Source organism: Anser cygnoides, chromosome 8, assembly GCF_040182565.1.
Source record: "Anser cygnoides isolate HZ-2024a breed goose chromosome 8, Taihu_goose_T2T_genome, whole genome shotgun sequence".
Classification (NCBI taxonomy): Eukaryota; Metazoa; Chordata; class Aves; order Anseriformes; family Anatidae; genus Anser; species Anser cygnoides.
Window position 1 is genome coordinate 18109962 of NC_089880.1, and position 15242 is coordinate 18125203.

At 35.4% G+C, this 15242-nt stretch overlaps 1 protein-coding gene across 1 annotated transcript in view; it reads right to left on the bottom strand.

Annotated features, from left to right (window-relative positions):
* Positions 1-313: 313 nt before the first annotated feature.
* The window catches only part of HS2ST1 (heparan sulfate 2-O-sulfotransferase 1), a 78644-nt gene continuing 63715 nt past the window's right edge, over positions 314-15242 (bottom strand). Inside the window, exons 3-7 of the mRNA XM_067001224.1 lie at positions 14073-14158; positions 11634-11772; positions 8666-8763; positions 7189-7346; positions 314-4957 (exon numbers count right to left, since the gene is read on the bottom strand). Of these exons, the coding sequence (XP_066857325.1) occupies positions 4731-4957; positions 7189-7346; positions 8666-8763; positions 11634-11772; positions 14073-14158 (708 nt within the window). The 3' untranslated portion in view covers positions 314-4730. The remainder of the gene's footprint in view (positions 4958-7188; positions 7347-8665; positions 8764-11633; positions 11773-14072; positions 14159-15242) is intronic.

Below are 15242 nucleotides of genomic sequence, written 5' to 3' on the forward strand. Positions count from 1 at the left end.
CTAATTTTCTGCTCTTACAAATCTCAGTTTTAATATTAAGGAACTTTTCATTGACACTTCCAGCACCACGTATACCCACTAGAAATTTATTATGTTTCTGGCCAGAAAGCCCAATGCAAATTCTAAAGGCTTATAAGTATATTTGGTTGTAGCTATATGAAATTATTGCAGATGAACTACGCTGCAGCTCACCCCTCCCCTCCAGAATTGCAATCGCTGCAAATGAAGTTCACAATGCCGCATGACAACACGTTCTAGAAAAAGATCCTTTCATGTGAATGTGACATACAAATATTAAGACAGGACAGCAGACTCTTTTTTTCCCCTTCCCACTGGGTGTTTTATTTTATAGCATTTGCATTAGGTAATCAACTGAAACACTTCAACAACAGAAAGCTGGCAGCATAATAAGGAAAAATGGAGATTATTTCTCAAACAGCTGTGACAAAATGGTTTCAAGTTGGAATAGTATTGCACAAACGAATCAATTTACGGAGGGTGAGAGGGAGCAAACATCTTCAACATGGATTGTGAGGAAAAAAGGCACTAGTTAGCTGTGTGTATTTAAAAAGAAAAAAGTCATGAAGCACAATCCATGTTTTTTAAAATTACATTCAGTACTACTTTAGAAATGCTCACAAACCTGTCTTTTTTACAGAAGCTACAGAAACCTGCTGATGTAAATATAAGACAGTACAAGTGTATAAACATTTATAATTATGCTCCAGAAAAGTCTTCTTGAAAAGGGCTCTTTCTATAAATACTGCTGTAAAGGTTACGTAGTTGCATAGGCTTACAGTAAAGGATGCTTCCATGCAACTCCGTAGCCCTACAGTTTCCTTAAATTTAATCTCTAGTAGTCATAAAATATGCTCTAATTTTGAAGAGCTTCATTGGCAGTGCACTTGAATCAGGTTTTTCCACTGACTGCTTAAGCAGCACAGTTCAGACAGCATCATCACATAGCTTTCATCACAGACAGTTAGCAACACCAGGTAAGTTTAATGGAAAATGTTAACAGAATTATAACAGAAAATAACCGAATTCTCCCTGATATTAAAATAGGACTGCTCTGAGATCATAAACAAGGAAATGTGTATTTCTGGAAAGTAAAAACAGCTAAGTATCTCCAGAAAAGCTAAGTACCCACAAAAAGGCATTTCAAACGACCAGGATGGACTGCTGCTTCCTTCGCCATATTGTAGAGCTACCAATTTTCATGCCTGTTTGAAAATGATGCCATGATCAGCATACCATTAAGAGAGGCCGTATGAAAACAAACCCAGAGCAAACAGAAATGTACACGTAGGACACTCCACACCCTAGCATTTTGTCTGCCCACAGATGCACTAAGAAAATAAGAGTGAAATTCTTGTTGCACAGATGCAGGATTATTACGGGAAGGAGCCAAAAACACTGTTGCTCTCCCATCAACACTGCCCAGTAGATCCCAAGTGCTCCCGGCATGCTGGGGTTATGGCTATGTAGCTGCCAGCACAGCTGGTCCTAGTGCCATTACACTGACAGTCAGGAGTTTCAACAGGGCTAGAATTTTGCACAAAATCTGAGCGTTAGTTTTGTACAAAAAGTACTGAACCATGTAACAAAACCTACTCTCAACTACATATATGAGCATTTCAGCACCTTTCAAATGAACTCAGCCCAGCAAAAAGCAAGTCTCACTCCTGTGCAGAGACTACAGTGACTTCAGTTCAGAGATCTGTGTTCAGAAGGCTGCATAGTAAGTTTACTGATCATACAGCCCACAACAACAAGAGTCCATGTATTGTTGCTTTTCACTCAAACTCATTAAGGGAAAATGCACAAGATAAATTCTGTTTATATACTGTAAAATGTTTTTAATATCAGATTGGATTGATTCCTTTTCTGAATAGAAGATGAGCACAGCGGGTTATTAAAAAATTTGTAAGTTTCCTTTTCCTAAACTCTCTGCTTTTAGGAAATTAAAAGATCAATAGTTCTTAATTCAAGGGATTCTAAAAAGTTCACAGTTGGGCAGATGGTAGCACTACGTACAAAAGTACAGTCTCAATTCCTTTCATGTTCCACAGACAGTAACATTTTCAGAGTACATCTAGAATGAATTCACCTCTCCAACTGTAAATAACATTAAAAAAAAAAGTCTTAAACTTTTGTCTCAACCTGGTCAGTTCACAGCAAAGAACAAGAAGTAAATAATATGCGTTTACTTATATGCACTATGAAAAAATATATTGCTCTTAAAAGTAAACAGAAATACAAATTTTTCTACCATTCCTGAAGCCTTATATTTCAGAAATCCTTAATCTGGGGTGGGGGGAGGGAATACAACTTTAAGAACTGCTTATGAAATAGAATAGGTTTCTGTAGGCTGTACTGAAATCACTAGCAGCTTTGCTTATTTTTTTTCTTGTGAATACAGAAGTATTTGCGTACATAACTTTTTTCATTACTTAGATGAATGTTGTATGTTTTTACTTAGTAAATGCTTCCTTTCTCCTAGAGGTGCTCTTCTGAAAATTTTGAAGAAGACTCAAGAAGGTAAATTACCAAATCATACTGAAGGAAAACAACGTAGTCAAAAATACCTAAAATAAAACTATCACCTAGTAGATAATCTTTACTGGGTTTATAAATATTCCTCTTATTTCAAAAAGGCTATTGCTTCATTTTAGAAGTTTTTATATCTCCATTAGCTACTTCTTGTGTACAACTCCTCAGCTCCTTCCTTTAGCGAGAAACTGTCTTCATGTGTGAACGCATCTCATTCCCAGGCATGTTGGCATTATTCATGACGTCAATAGACAAGAACTAGCACAGGAAATCTTATGCATGGTTCACACTATATAAATGGTAAGCTACCAGAAGGAACTTCCCTGATTATTTGGGAAGAACAATGAGGTCTATTTTTAAAATTCAAAGAGAAAATCCAAGAAAACAAAGAAAAGGCAAGATGTACTTGATAGTCTGTCATTATCCTGTCTGTAATTGGACTGTTGCTTTTGGCTGCAGACACCCAGTTCACAGACCATTTTCCATTTCCTTTGTTTTCATTACAAGAACAAGCTGGTTAAAGAAACTCCAGTTGGTAATTTTAAACTAAGCCTTCAGCATCATCCCTTAGGAATTAAAACCTTTACAACGATTTTTTACTTTGTCTCCTCAGTGCCTTCCCCCATCAGACCCTGTGAAAAGCACTTTAAGAAAAGGCAGGTGTAAGATGTGTAAATACTCAGATCTTAACAAAAATTCAATAGGAAACAAATTCTTGTAGTTCTCCACTGCCATTTGCTATAATGCAGTGGCCCCAAACATCTGTTCTCAAGTTTCAATTTACTTGATTTACCAGGTGTTTCACATTGTTAATAATGGCAACTCACAAATTTACAATAGTCACATAAGGCAGTTACATAAATACAATTATGTCAAGCTCACTGCATCTTTCTCAACCAGACTACACATCACATTTTTCTTCTTTTCCTCTTAACATAACAAAGGATGACGACAACATTTCTGCAAAGAGAATCCCTGGACAACATTCTAGTATTAAAGTCATAGAGGTCACTGAAGTGCATTTCTGCAATGTCCAACAGTTAATTCAACCAGGAAGTATATGTGATGGTTTTTTTTTTTACTTCACACAACCGAATGGGTGCAAAAAAAAAAAAAAAAACAAACCCGAAAACCAAAAACCCACTTTGAACGAGTTACTTTAAACCTTTTGGTCCAAATACATAAAATAAGCAGTATTTACAGCATTTTACTCCTTTTGTAAATGCAATGCTTTAAAACACATTATAAAGCACCTTAGTAAAAATATTCTACAGGTAAAAGTCTCGAAGTAGTAGGAAAACCCTAACCATACCACAGCTCACTAATGGAGTCATAATATGGATTCACCAATACCTCAGCTTACAATTACTACAAAGAATCCATGGAGAAACTTTATATTGAATTTACTATTTTTATACCACTGTAAGCATCAACTAGAACTGCAGACAATACCAACTTTCTTTGCAGTTTTCCCAACCTCAGTCAGGGGTGGTGTGAATAAAAAAAACAAAAGAACTCGCCCCTCCCCCCCACTGCTCTGATTCTTTAACTTTTTACAATATTATTTGAAAATGATGTTGTTTTAACACTAATGCTTAGTTGTAATTTTTTAATAAAACCACATATATAAATATGGGCAATTCCAGCAGCAGCATTTCTCAGCAGAACATGATTAACCATCCCAAATAATATCATGTGACATGATTCACAAAAACAAAGCACAGATGTCAACCAGTTATTAACACTACTCATATAGTATACAACCAAAATTTCCATGTTGAAAGCTGGGAAAAATGACTTCCTCTTCACAGAAGTATAAACAAAAATAAATTGCTCTGAAAATTAAAAAGAGCATTAACAGAAGCATTTTTTGTTTATATTTTCAACTAGAACTGCTGTGTGTTAATTGCTCCAAATTAAAGTGTAGATTTCTTCAGGTAAAGGGTATTAACTCCCACTGAAAGTATTAGTTAGATAAAAGAAATGAAACTTTTGCTTCTGGATTACCAACATGGTTAGTTGGTATCCAACGCCCCGGAGGTGATCCACAGCCCACTTTGCTCAGATCTAGAGAGAAATGTCTTGGAGGTCTACAAGCAATCTAATTTCCATGGCTGAGGACTGTGATGATGATGTGACCAAAGATTTAGGTCCACAAATCTACCAGTACTGTGTTCTTAGTTTGATTTAGGGTAAATCTTTTCATAGAAAAAGTTTTGAGCCAGAATATACAATTCTCCATCTTTTTCCCGAACTGCATGTGCTCTGACGAATTGAAATTGCTCCAGTGCAAATTCATAGAACTCATTTTCCATTTTCCAGATTTCAGACTGTTGTAGCTTGGCAATAGTTTCTTTTGTGGGAAGTTTTTTCTCAGTTGTTTTCCTAAGATGAGACTTCTTTCCTAAATGCAAAATGAAAGTAATAGCTTCACTTTAACGTTCACGTGATGAAAAAATGTATACAGTCCTTTTATTTACAGAGTTTTCACACTCTCAGCACGCTGATAAACTGCATTCGAAGTGACACAACTTAATCCAGAATTTATTAACGCAACATGTTGGGCTGGAAAATTGCAGTCTCTCACTAAATGTTAATGAATTTTGCAACAGTTCTTTCAAGTCTTTCTTCTTACTCTAATAAAACCAGGGAATGAACATTTCATTTAAGGAACAAGATTACTCCACGTAATGTACTCGGAGCACAATTAGTCTTTCAGAATTTATTATTTAGATGTTAATATGGTATTTAATGTTAAGAGTTTTATAAACTGCAGAGCCAGAGACTTAGCTAATGAGACTAAGATGACCAAAATGATGAAAATATTTTCCTTAAGAAGTGCTATCTGCTGTTTTATATTAAATTTGTCAATAGTACTTATCTAGGGCTTGATGCATCAGTTCCATTTCTACCATTTGCAGAAAGAAGCCCTACTAATAAGGATCTTTTCCTCATCATAAGTTGCATGGCCAGCTCACAGAAAGGGATCTACCTGTATAGCAAAAATCTTATTATGACCCCAGAAGTACTTGGACCTTTGTATCCCAAGTAAACCAATGGTTTGGGGAAACAGGATAATCTTGGAGAGAAAACACTTCCATATAGGCAGGAAGAAATAAATTCACAGTGAACCTAAATCTCAAATACTGTGTGAAGGACAGTGGTCTGTGAGCTGGAAAAGGTACAGAGAAAGGAAACAAAGCCAATCACAGATGTAAAACAGTTTCCACAGAGAAAGGACTCAGGTTAGAATTCTTCAGCCCCACCACCTTAGCAAAAAACAAAACAAAACGAAACAAAACTTGGAAAAGACTGCGTACTACTGTTCTCAGATCCTTCATAAAGGAATGGGGGGCCTCAAATGGAACTACACGATATGTTCAAAGCACAAGCATGTTTTGTCATACTGAACTGTAGGCTTTTTCAGCTTAACTGTGGAACTTCCTGTCACAGAGTGTTGTGGCAAGTTTGAGAATTTTTTAAAAGTCAGTTGATGGCATAAAAATTCTCCAAAGAAATAAAAGTTATCCTTCAAAGTGCATTTTACTCATTCTTCGGAACTGAAGATAACCTATAGTGATGACTATCATGTACTTGTCCTGTTCTTACACACTTTCGCCGACGTTTGCTGATGACCACTGCCAGATACCACACACTGAGCTTTAAGTATTTAATTAAGTATTCATGAGCCGTATGGATCTTCAGTCTGACCAAGAAATCCTGTGATACACACTGTGTAACAGGAGTCAGAGTTCTCCAAAAAAAACCTTCATTACACTCACTGTTTCTGAATACCACGTGTAGCATTTTTAAGTTAACTTTCCCAGTTATTGAGATACCATTTTGCTCACTCTGTCCTGACATTCCTTAATGAATAATTTGCCATACTGGGTCAGAATTCCCAGGTTATCCAGAGGGGGTCTTCAAAACTTCTTCTGCATGATCTGTGACTGAGTTTAAGAATGCCTGAACTAAAGAATAATTATTTCAGTTTTTCAAATCATTGTGATAAAAGCAAATTTAAGGAAGCCATCTGAACAAAATATGTTTCAATTTTCTTGTTTAAAACTCATTTTTCTTCCCCTTTGTCATTTGAAGATCTAAATTTTGATTTTGAACACAGGTGCAGACAAGATGAGTTTTTTTTTCCCTTTTTGTTTTAAAAAGAAAATGCATTCAAATCAAAACTGATTTTATGCAGATAACAAGGTTGCATCAAGAACAGATAATTTCAGCAGGACTTCTGAGGAAATAAAAATCTGCTACTACCAACCACTTAATGTAACTGAAGCCCCTTGCAAGCCTTTTCAAAAATATTCTGACAAACACCTGCTGCAATTTCCTAAGTGTATATTTTGAGCTTTCTGTGATTTGCAAGTGTAGCATACCTACAAAACTGCCTTTAGCCCAGTCTTCAACATTTACAGTTTGTGTAAGACAGTAAGACACTTGGGTAGCCCTCAAAAATTTGTATGGAGAGTTTTCTTGGAAGAGTTTCTCTCTTCTGTAGGGATATCAGTCAACGGAGAAGCAAGCTTGGTAGAGACTCAAAACTATTCATCTAGGTTTAAATAATTCACATAAAAAAGAGCGATAAGAGCATGAATGGGATATGGAAATCAACCATTTAAATACCTGTCCGGTACAGTTCTGTGGCACCCCTGAAGAACCGGGGCAAGGCTGCCTCCAATAACATGATGAAGTCTTCAAGCTCTTCAGTAACTCCCACTAGGAAGTATTCATTAATCAGGTTGTACTTGGCTTGTTCCAAAGCCCATCTACTTCCCACATTCCTAAAATGGCAAATAACAATTACGGCAAGCTCTGATGTCAGCCAACAATCCTTGGTCCCTAGGTGGAGATCACTTCATACATAACAGGACATTTGTACAGGAAAGGCAAGATTCATTTCAAATTATAACCATTTCTGTCTTCATTTCCCTTTCCAGTTTCTCTTACCTGTGTTCATATGTAAAACATCATATCTATCATATCTAAAATTTCAATTCTCTAGTTATTTTGAATAACAACTTATCCATTTAAAAAGCATATATGTATATGGTTACTGTCTCTATTAAGGCAATTTTTGGAGTATTTTCTCCACTTTCACATTAGACACCAGAAATGGTTCTGGTAAGAACGCACCTTCCTTTTTGCATTGTACAAGCATAATTCTGTACTAGAAAGTCATTGCAGTTAATGGGAGGACTTCCCTATTGAACAACAAAGACAACAATTAAACTGGCATTTTCCTTCTTTCTATAGCTCTAGACAGGGTGAAAATATAGGCTCAGACGTATTTCTTTTTCTCTGCTTGTTCACCTGTATGACCAAGAGGCACTGAAAGAGAAGTTCCCAAGTGACCATTTGCTTTGCTTATGCTTAAATTAATTCCATTTGGATGAACAGTACCTGTGACAAACTAAAACAATTCCCCTTGATTTCACTCAGAATCCATCATATCATTTGTGTGTTTTTGTTTGTTTTTAATTTATTATCATTTTCTCTTCTACATAGTACTTGCATGTGATTTGTTTTATGTGACTAACCATTTTTCCAAATTAGGGTTTGCTAAACAGTTCTTTAAAGCCTGTGCCATTGTTATAAAACAAGATGCATTGACAGATGGACACTATTTGCTTTTGTTTCAGTTTCTACTATGTATCGACTACTGATGTCTGGTAAACGTTTCAGTAGATAAATTTATCCAGATCTCAAATACTTCATTCTCAAAAAAACCACAACCAAACAACAGCTCCAGGAGCTTGAACAAAATATCTCCACTCAGAAAAACAGATATTGTAACCTGACATAAATGAAAAATGTAAAGATCCCAAATCTACAAATAATAATTTTTTAAAACAAAATTAAGTTTTTCCTCAGAACACTGCTGATACAGAATCCTAACATATTGCTTGTTTAAAGGACTTCAGTACTGCTTCAGTAAAAAGCATTTCGAGGCGTCTTCAAAGAAAATACGTAATAAGAAGAATTAGTAAAGTACCTTCTGCTACACTTCATCCAGTCCCCCAACTGTACTACACATTCGTTACACTTATATTTCAGCGATGATATACTTGACTAAGAACTTAAGCCACGTTTATCTCCCTACCAGCACTCGGAGCTGTGGCCACAGAAGAACGGAATTTGAAGCCAAAGTTTCTCCGGAGCACAGTCTGAACCTCCAGCTGCCACACATTCATCGAAGGTCTGGAACAAAGACAGACGGAGCTGAGCTTTACAGTTGGGTATGTGTATCACACATCTCAACCTGCTTAGTTGCTAAATGTAGCGGGGACACAAAAACACCAGATATGATGTGAAAGAATGAAAATAATGTTTTGAAGTCTTGCTATTACAATATTTTATTGGGAGGACCTACTTGTCTAAATCAAACTAGTATTCAGAAAACCTTTTATAAACAGAGGTAATCAACAACTGGATCCTACTTGTGTCCCCTGACAAAGGTGCTACATCAAAACTAGCAAAACCAGTCAGTAAGTGTTGGTATTGTCATTTTTCCCCTCACAAGAGAAGTTACTAACGATATGTCAAATGTCATCGGGACTTGTGTAATACTGGAACAGCTGGATCTTTAGAGCACAGAACACTGTGCCTTTTGTGTTTTAGATTGAAGTCTGTTCTATTACATTTTAAATATTATGACAAAGAACTGATGTTTCAGAGGCAATCAGAAGTGAAAGCAAGTTGTTCACTGGGTAACAGAATATTCCAAACAACATGGACAGACAGCTGTAGCCACACAGAGTTTCAATTACAGCAACAGTTACAATAAAAACTCCATTAGCATTGTAAAGAATGTGCAAGTATTTTACCCAGCCACCATAAAATGAGTAATTATGATATTTTTAGTCAACATATGAGCTACTTACCTAGATTTATTTTGAGGTAAAGATCCTGAGATAACCTGAAAAACTTAATGGTGTGAGGCCAAAGCAGGAATTAACCTGTAGTCTTGTTCGGCATTGCTCTTTGAGTTTCAAATAGCTGATACATGTTACACATCAAACATGAAAGCACAGCTTAACAAGGTAAACAGGACATTGCTTTCCTAGGTATGCTTTCTCTGGAATAGCCCTCCAGAGAAATTCTGGTCTGATCTACCATGATTATTTTATAGCATCAACATCACCTAGAAATTAAATCGTGTAAATGCACCTCCTAACTTATGAATGTACATACTAAATATGAACTGGCACCTGTCGAAAGTAAGACTTCTTTGCTTATGCCTGGAGGTTATTTTATAGTTAAAGTGTTTAAGAAAGGAAATAATTTTTAAATTAAGATGAAATAGGAGAAGTCCCCTTCCCCACTTCCTCTTCCGTACATACCTTGACTGCTCCATCCAGAAACTTTACCTTAAGAAACATTTTACAGACTCTGTTCTTGGAGCTGAACTATAACTTTTGAAGTACAGGTGTTTAGAAAGAAAATTAACTCTCCCATGTACATTGTGATCATAACATCATAAACAGAAAATTATTAATGCAATGCATTAATGCATTACATAATTAGGAATGAATTTCAACTTCTTCCAGTAAGTTAGAAATTAAAGCGCAGTCTAACCAAGCAGTAGTACTGTGGGTTTTGGTTTAATGTTTCCCAGTGACTATTTACCAAGTCTGTCCAGAATATAATTAAAAACTAAAACAACACTTTTAGATTTCATTCTTTTTTGTAAGTATTAAATTCTATAAATGGCTTGGACTCAGCAGCATGCTGAGCTTTCCACCCCACTCATCTCTATCAGAAAGAAGTTCCACTGGCCAAATTATGCTCTTCGTGAAAAGGAACAGAGTAGGTTATGGTAGACTGGATCCTAGGTCTCTTTTTAAAAATGCTTTAACAATACCATAACATCAAATCATCTCTCTATGTATTTTAAAACATAATTTAGTTCACTGTTCTGCTTGAAGCATTCCTCCGTCTGTGCTGTAGGATGCCTGGACAAACTGAAATGCAGTAGCAGAAGATGGCGCCAAAACCTCAGTAACAGAGGAAGGTAAGTGATGTGTAACAAGATCAGTGTAACAAGAGTAATCAGCAGCAGAAAAAAAAATAAAAATAAAAAAAGAGGAATGGTCCCTACCCAGGATTTAAAAAAAACCACCATTAACAAGGGGTAGTGTGGGAAGCATGCAAAATGATTAGTTACATTTTCTGGTAGTTATGGTTTTTGTAGACATATGCACTAAGATGTAATCAATGTGATTTTTCCTTAGTTCATTACAAAAACAAACAAACAAAAAATATCATTTAAAAACTATTGCCATTGAAAGCTTAAAAATGGTTTGGCTCTGTAAAGTATAATCCATGTCCACCCCACCAGCTTCCACACTGCTCTAACTGTAGTCTCATAAACTATATTAATCTATTTAATACCTTATTTTCCTTCCTGATTTGAAGAAAGTCCAAGGCAACATGCTTTGATAAATGTCTTACTGTAAACCATTATAGTGGATGTGTAGATTTTTTTCTGGAATAATCTTATGAGCCCTAAATGAGGTTACAGTTCTGAGGTTGTAATGGCAATCAAGACTTGAATGTGCTAACCTGAACTACTCTTATAGCCTTCTAATATAGATGGAAGAAGTATAGAAATATGATTCATACTCCACAGCTTTCAAGAAGACTCTATATATTTTCATTGTAATATTTACATTAAAATAATAAATTAATTGGGTTTCTAGTGATAAATAAGATAAATGTCAAGGCCAAATTGTCAGCAGTTCCACAGCTTTTGGTGAAAAATGTATCTAGCTTAATTTTCAACAAGAAGAGTATACTTAGTGTGATACTTGCATCTCTGGATACTGAAAACAGTAATTTAATTTTAAACAAATTGCAACATAAAGCTAATTTATAGAGTTACAAAGAACATAGTCAAAGCTACATTCCGGTCCAGTACTTACACCAAGGGTAGATTATAACTTACAAAGCCACCACCATCACTAATGCCGATACAAGAACTTGTATTCAGCTTTTATCAGTACATATTTCTTAAATTGTTTTCAGATTAACTTTGGTAAGAACAACACATAGAGCAAAACGTACTTTACCTTCTTATCTCCCTGTTTTCGCCTTCGTAGCCCTGGTCTGTAATCATCTCCAAAGCGCAGAAAGTAATAATAAGAAACTAGTCGTTCTATAGGGTCTCTTATGACATTTATGTAAATTGGTTTCTTTTTAACACCAAACCTGAAGTAAAAGAGGAAAAAAATGTCTTTTAAAGGTGAATCAAAGTTTCTCATCTAATACCTAAAAGCCTGTCTCTATAGGTACCTGTCTCTAGATGCCTGTCTGAGTCTTCTACTGAAGAGACATACAACTGAAATCCATATACAGTGCAGATGCTGCTGAGAGGAAGTTTAATGATTCATCTCACCTCTATATCCAGCGCATGACATGGATGTGAAAGCCAGTTCAATTTCAGTTTTCTTAGTACAGTGGTTGATTATTTATTTAACAAAACAAACAAAACTGAAATATTCTCACACAACAGATACTACAAGTGTTTATACAACTACCCTGACTCTAGAAATGTCTCAATTAATCTAGCGGCTGCATATATGTTAATAATAAGCAGACAGGGCATTCAATACTGAATTCCTGTCTCCTACTACCACTGCCATCCTAACCCATCCTGTGCAATGAGCACGGAGTTTTCCTGGCAGGGCTCAACTTATCAGCGACAAACTCTGACAGAAGGAAGACAGAACTCTGAGCCCATCCATTACCTGGGCTGATTACTTGGATGTATGGCTATGCTTATTAAATAGGAGCCTAAGATAGTATCTGTAACCATACTGATTTCTCTATCACAGACAGAAGAATGTTTCCTCACACATCTACCTAACCTAAATTTTACTTACTGTGGTACAAGCTGGAAGCTTGATGAAATGAGTTCATAAGCTCATGGGACACACGAAGAAGATTTAAACCACCAAACCTGTTTTGTACAAATGCCATCTTTCAATAAAAACCACAAATATGAAACAATAAGCTGTTGTGGAATAAAATTAATTGTTTGGATGAAAGGATAGCAATGTACACAAGGATAATGCAGTCTTAGAGGGAAGATGCAGATGAAGGAAATCTGTGAAATTGCCTAGATGCTTTCTAGATATAATTATTTTAGTTTAAAGACTTCCGGTATCTGAAAATGTTTTCAGCTTCATGAAGTGAACAGGGTATAAAATAACATTCATTTTTGATTCATCTTTGCTGTTCCAGAAAGCTGTTATTCCAATAGGAGTTCAGTTCAACGGTTTATTCACGTTTAACTTTTAAAGGCAGAACGGAAGCTAATGAAATTTGATGCATTTTATTTTATTGGTAGATTTGCCATTAAGACTTCTTGCCTGGTACTTTTTGTAAACTTCAACCTTTTACTTGGTGCCATTGGTAATTTTCAGTCACTACTGTAGCTTTTAGCATTTTCTATTATCTAACCTACTGTACTGGGAAACCATGAAACTCTCACTTCCCCTTTTCATTCTCTATAATAAAAAGCTAGAATTAAAAGTTAGTGTACATGACAGAAAGAAACGTTGAAAGCAATGACTAAAAATTAATTTTCTACATGAAAAAAAAAAAGTATTTTTAATAAATTAAATGTTCTAGCACACAGAAACGTATCATTACTCAGGACTGACCAGCAACAAGAGGTAAAGGTGGTGGTTGCTATTGTTTTTTGCAGCAGCAGAATACGCTCAGCTCTAAAAAATCCATTTTCAATTATAAGCCTTTTTCCTCATACTACAAGTCTGGGATGAAACACTGCTAAGCAAAATTGAATTGCCAGTTGAAGGGGAGGTTTCACAAGACAAAGGTACTCAGGATCACAGCTTTAGATCCAGAAGCAAAAATAAGACAAGAATAGAAACACATGTGAGCAAGAATATAGATATGATCCTTCAACCTTTGAAGTCACCAGGAGGCGATTTCTTTTAAATTAATTTTAGAAGTAGTAGGATTAAACTCCACAAGAATTATTTCTATGCTTTTTACAGCAAGTCAGATTACTATAGGCCAGAAAAAAATGCTTAAAATATAACTTAGTATCTTGATAAAGTGTAAAGGGATACTCTGAAAGAGAATAACTACATAACTTAAGAAAGAGGTGTCATTACTTGATAGAAACATATTTTAGAACAGGTATCTAAAACTTCTTGGAATGGGAAGCCAATCACTTAGGTAGAACTACCAGTGTCCCAGAGAAAATTGAGAATTTTCAGCAAAACAAACTGACATTCAGCCACGGAATACTAAACCTAGTATACAGACAGTTTTGAAATATGATTCGGCTACGTGTTATGCAAAAAGACAAGAGAAAACTGTGAAAATCAAACCAAATACTGCTCCTCCTAGGAATCTCAGCATTTGAATTTAAAAAACAGCAGTTTTTCATCACTAGAGGGCAGTAATATCCCAGATGGAGCCAAGCAACTTATTTAAACTACTATGCCACTCAACAGATAAATCCATGGGTAACATACTTTGCAAAGTCCAAATAAGATACGTGTCCATGGTAAAATCCTGGTTTCATTTCCTTCCAGGAAGTCACGTTCTTCACAAATCGAACCTGTAAAAGTAGACAGCAGTGTTTCAGTACACCTGGAACACATTAAGCTTTGTCTAACACAGTGGATTTTTTATTTTTTATTTTTATTTTATTTTATTTTTGTTCAAGTAAAATCTTACAATGCATTTGAAGAGAAAGGTTTTCTTGAATATTACCAAACAATTTGTGCAAAATAAAAGTTAGACTTTTTGCAAGCATATAGATGACTAATTTTAGATCATCACAGTTTAATGATCTGAAGCTAACCAAAAGCAGAATACAGCAAGCAGAAGATAAATTCAACAAAAGCTACCACAACAACATTAACAATGCAAACATGTAATTTTTTGTTGGTGAATCTTATCTGTAACTTGAAAGGAATCCAGACTTTTCTTGACTATAAGTAGAAATGCAAGTATACCTTTGATGGAATTGTTTGGCTTGTATTCCATTCTTCAAATAAAAGCATACCAGACTTACAAGCATATTCTTGGACCTATTTTACTGGAATATAAAAAACAAATCCAATGGTTCATTTGGCCCCCCTCCCAAAATGCAATGCGTGAGTAATCCAGAAATTTTGTAAATGTATAAAGTGTAAATTAGATCTACAGTTTATGACCTTGAACAGTTCGCATAAATCTAGCGAAACTTCCATGTTAAAGCATGAATTAGGCCTTAAACAAAGGCTGAGAAAAGAGCTACCAGCAAACTTCACGATAACTAGGAACAGCTTTGCATTTCAAAGATAAAAACAAAATAAGATACATGCCCCAAAACAGAAAGTATGATTAAATTAAGTGGGGCATACAAATCCTGATGTAGCTTGCCTTTATTAGGTAAGAAGAATATTTTAACATCAAAGTATTTAGCTCTGAAAATTATTTCAAAACTAGTGAATTGGATAATAAAGAAAAGATGATAAATTTGTACTGCCTGAGTTGTAGTACAATGCTACACCATTTCTGACAATAAGAATTAGAAGACAGATGTGTATTACCTGTACATCTACACTATCTTTTTTGTTATACAGTGACATAGATAAGCACAAAGATACTGAGACAAGAGTCATGAAACAAAAGTTGGACAGCTTACAACAACATGC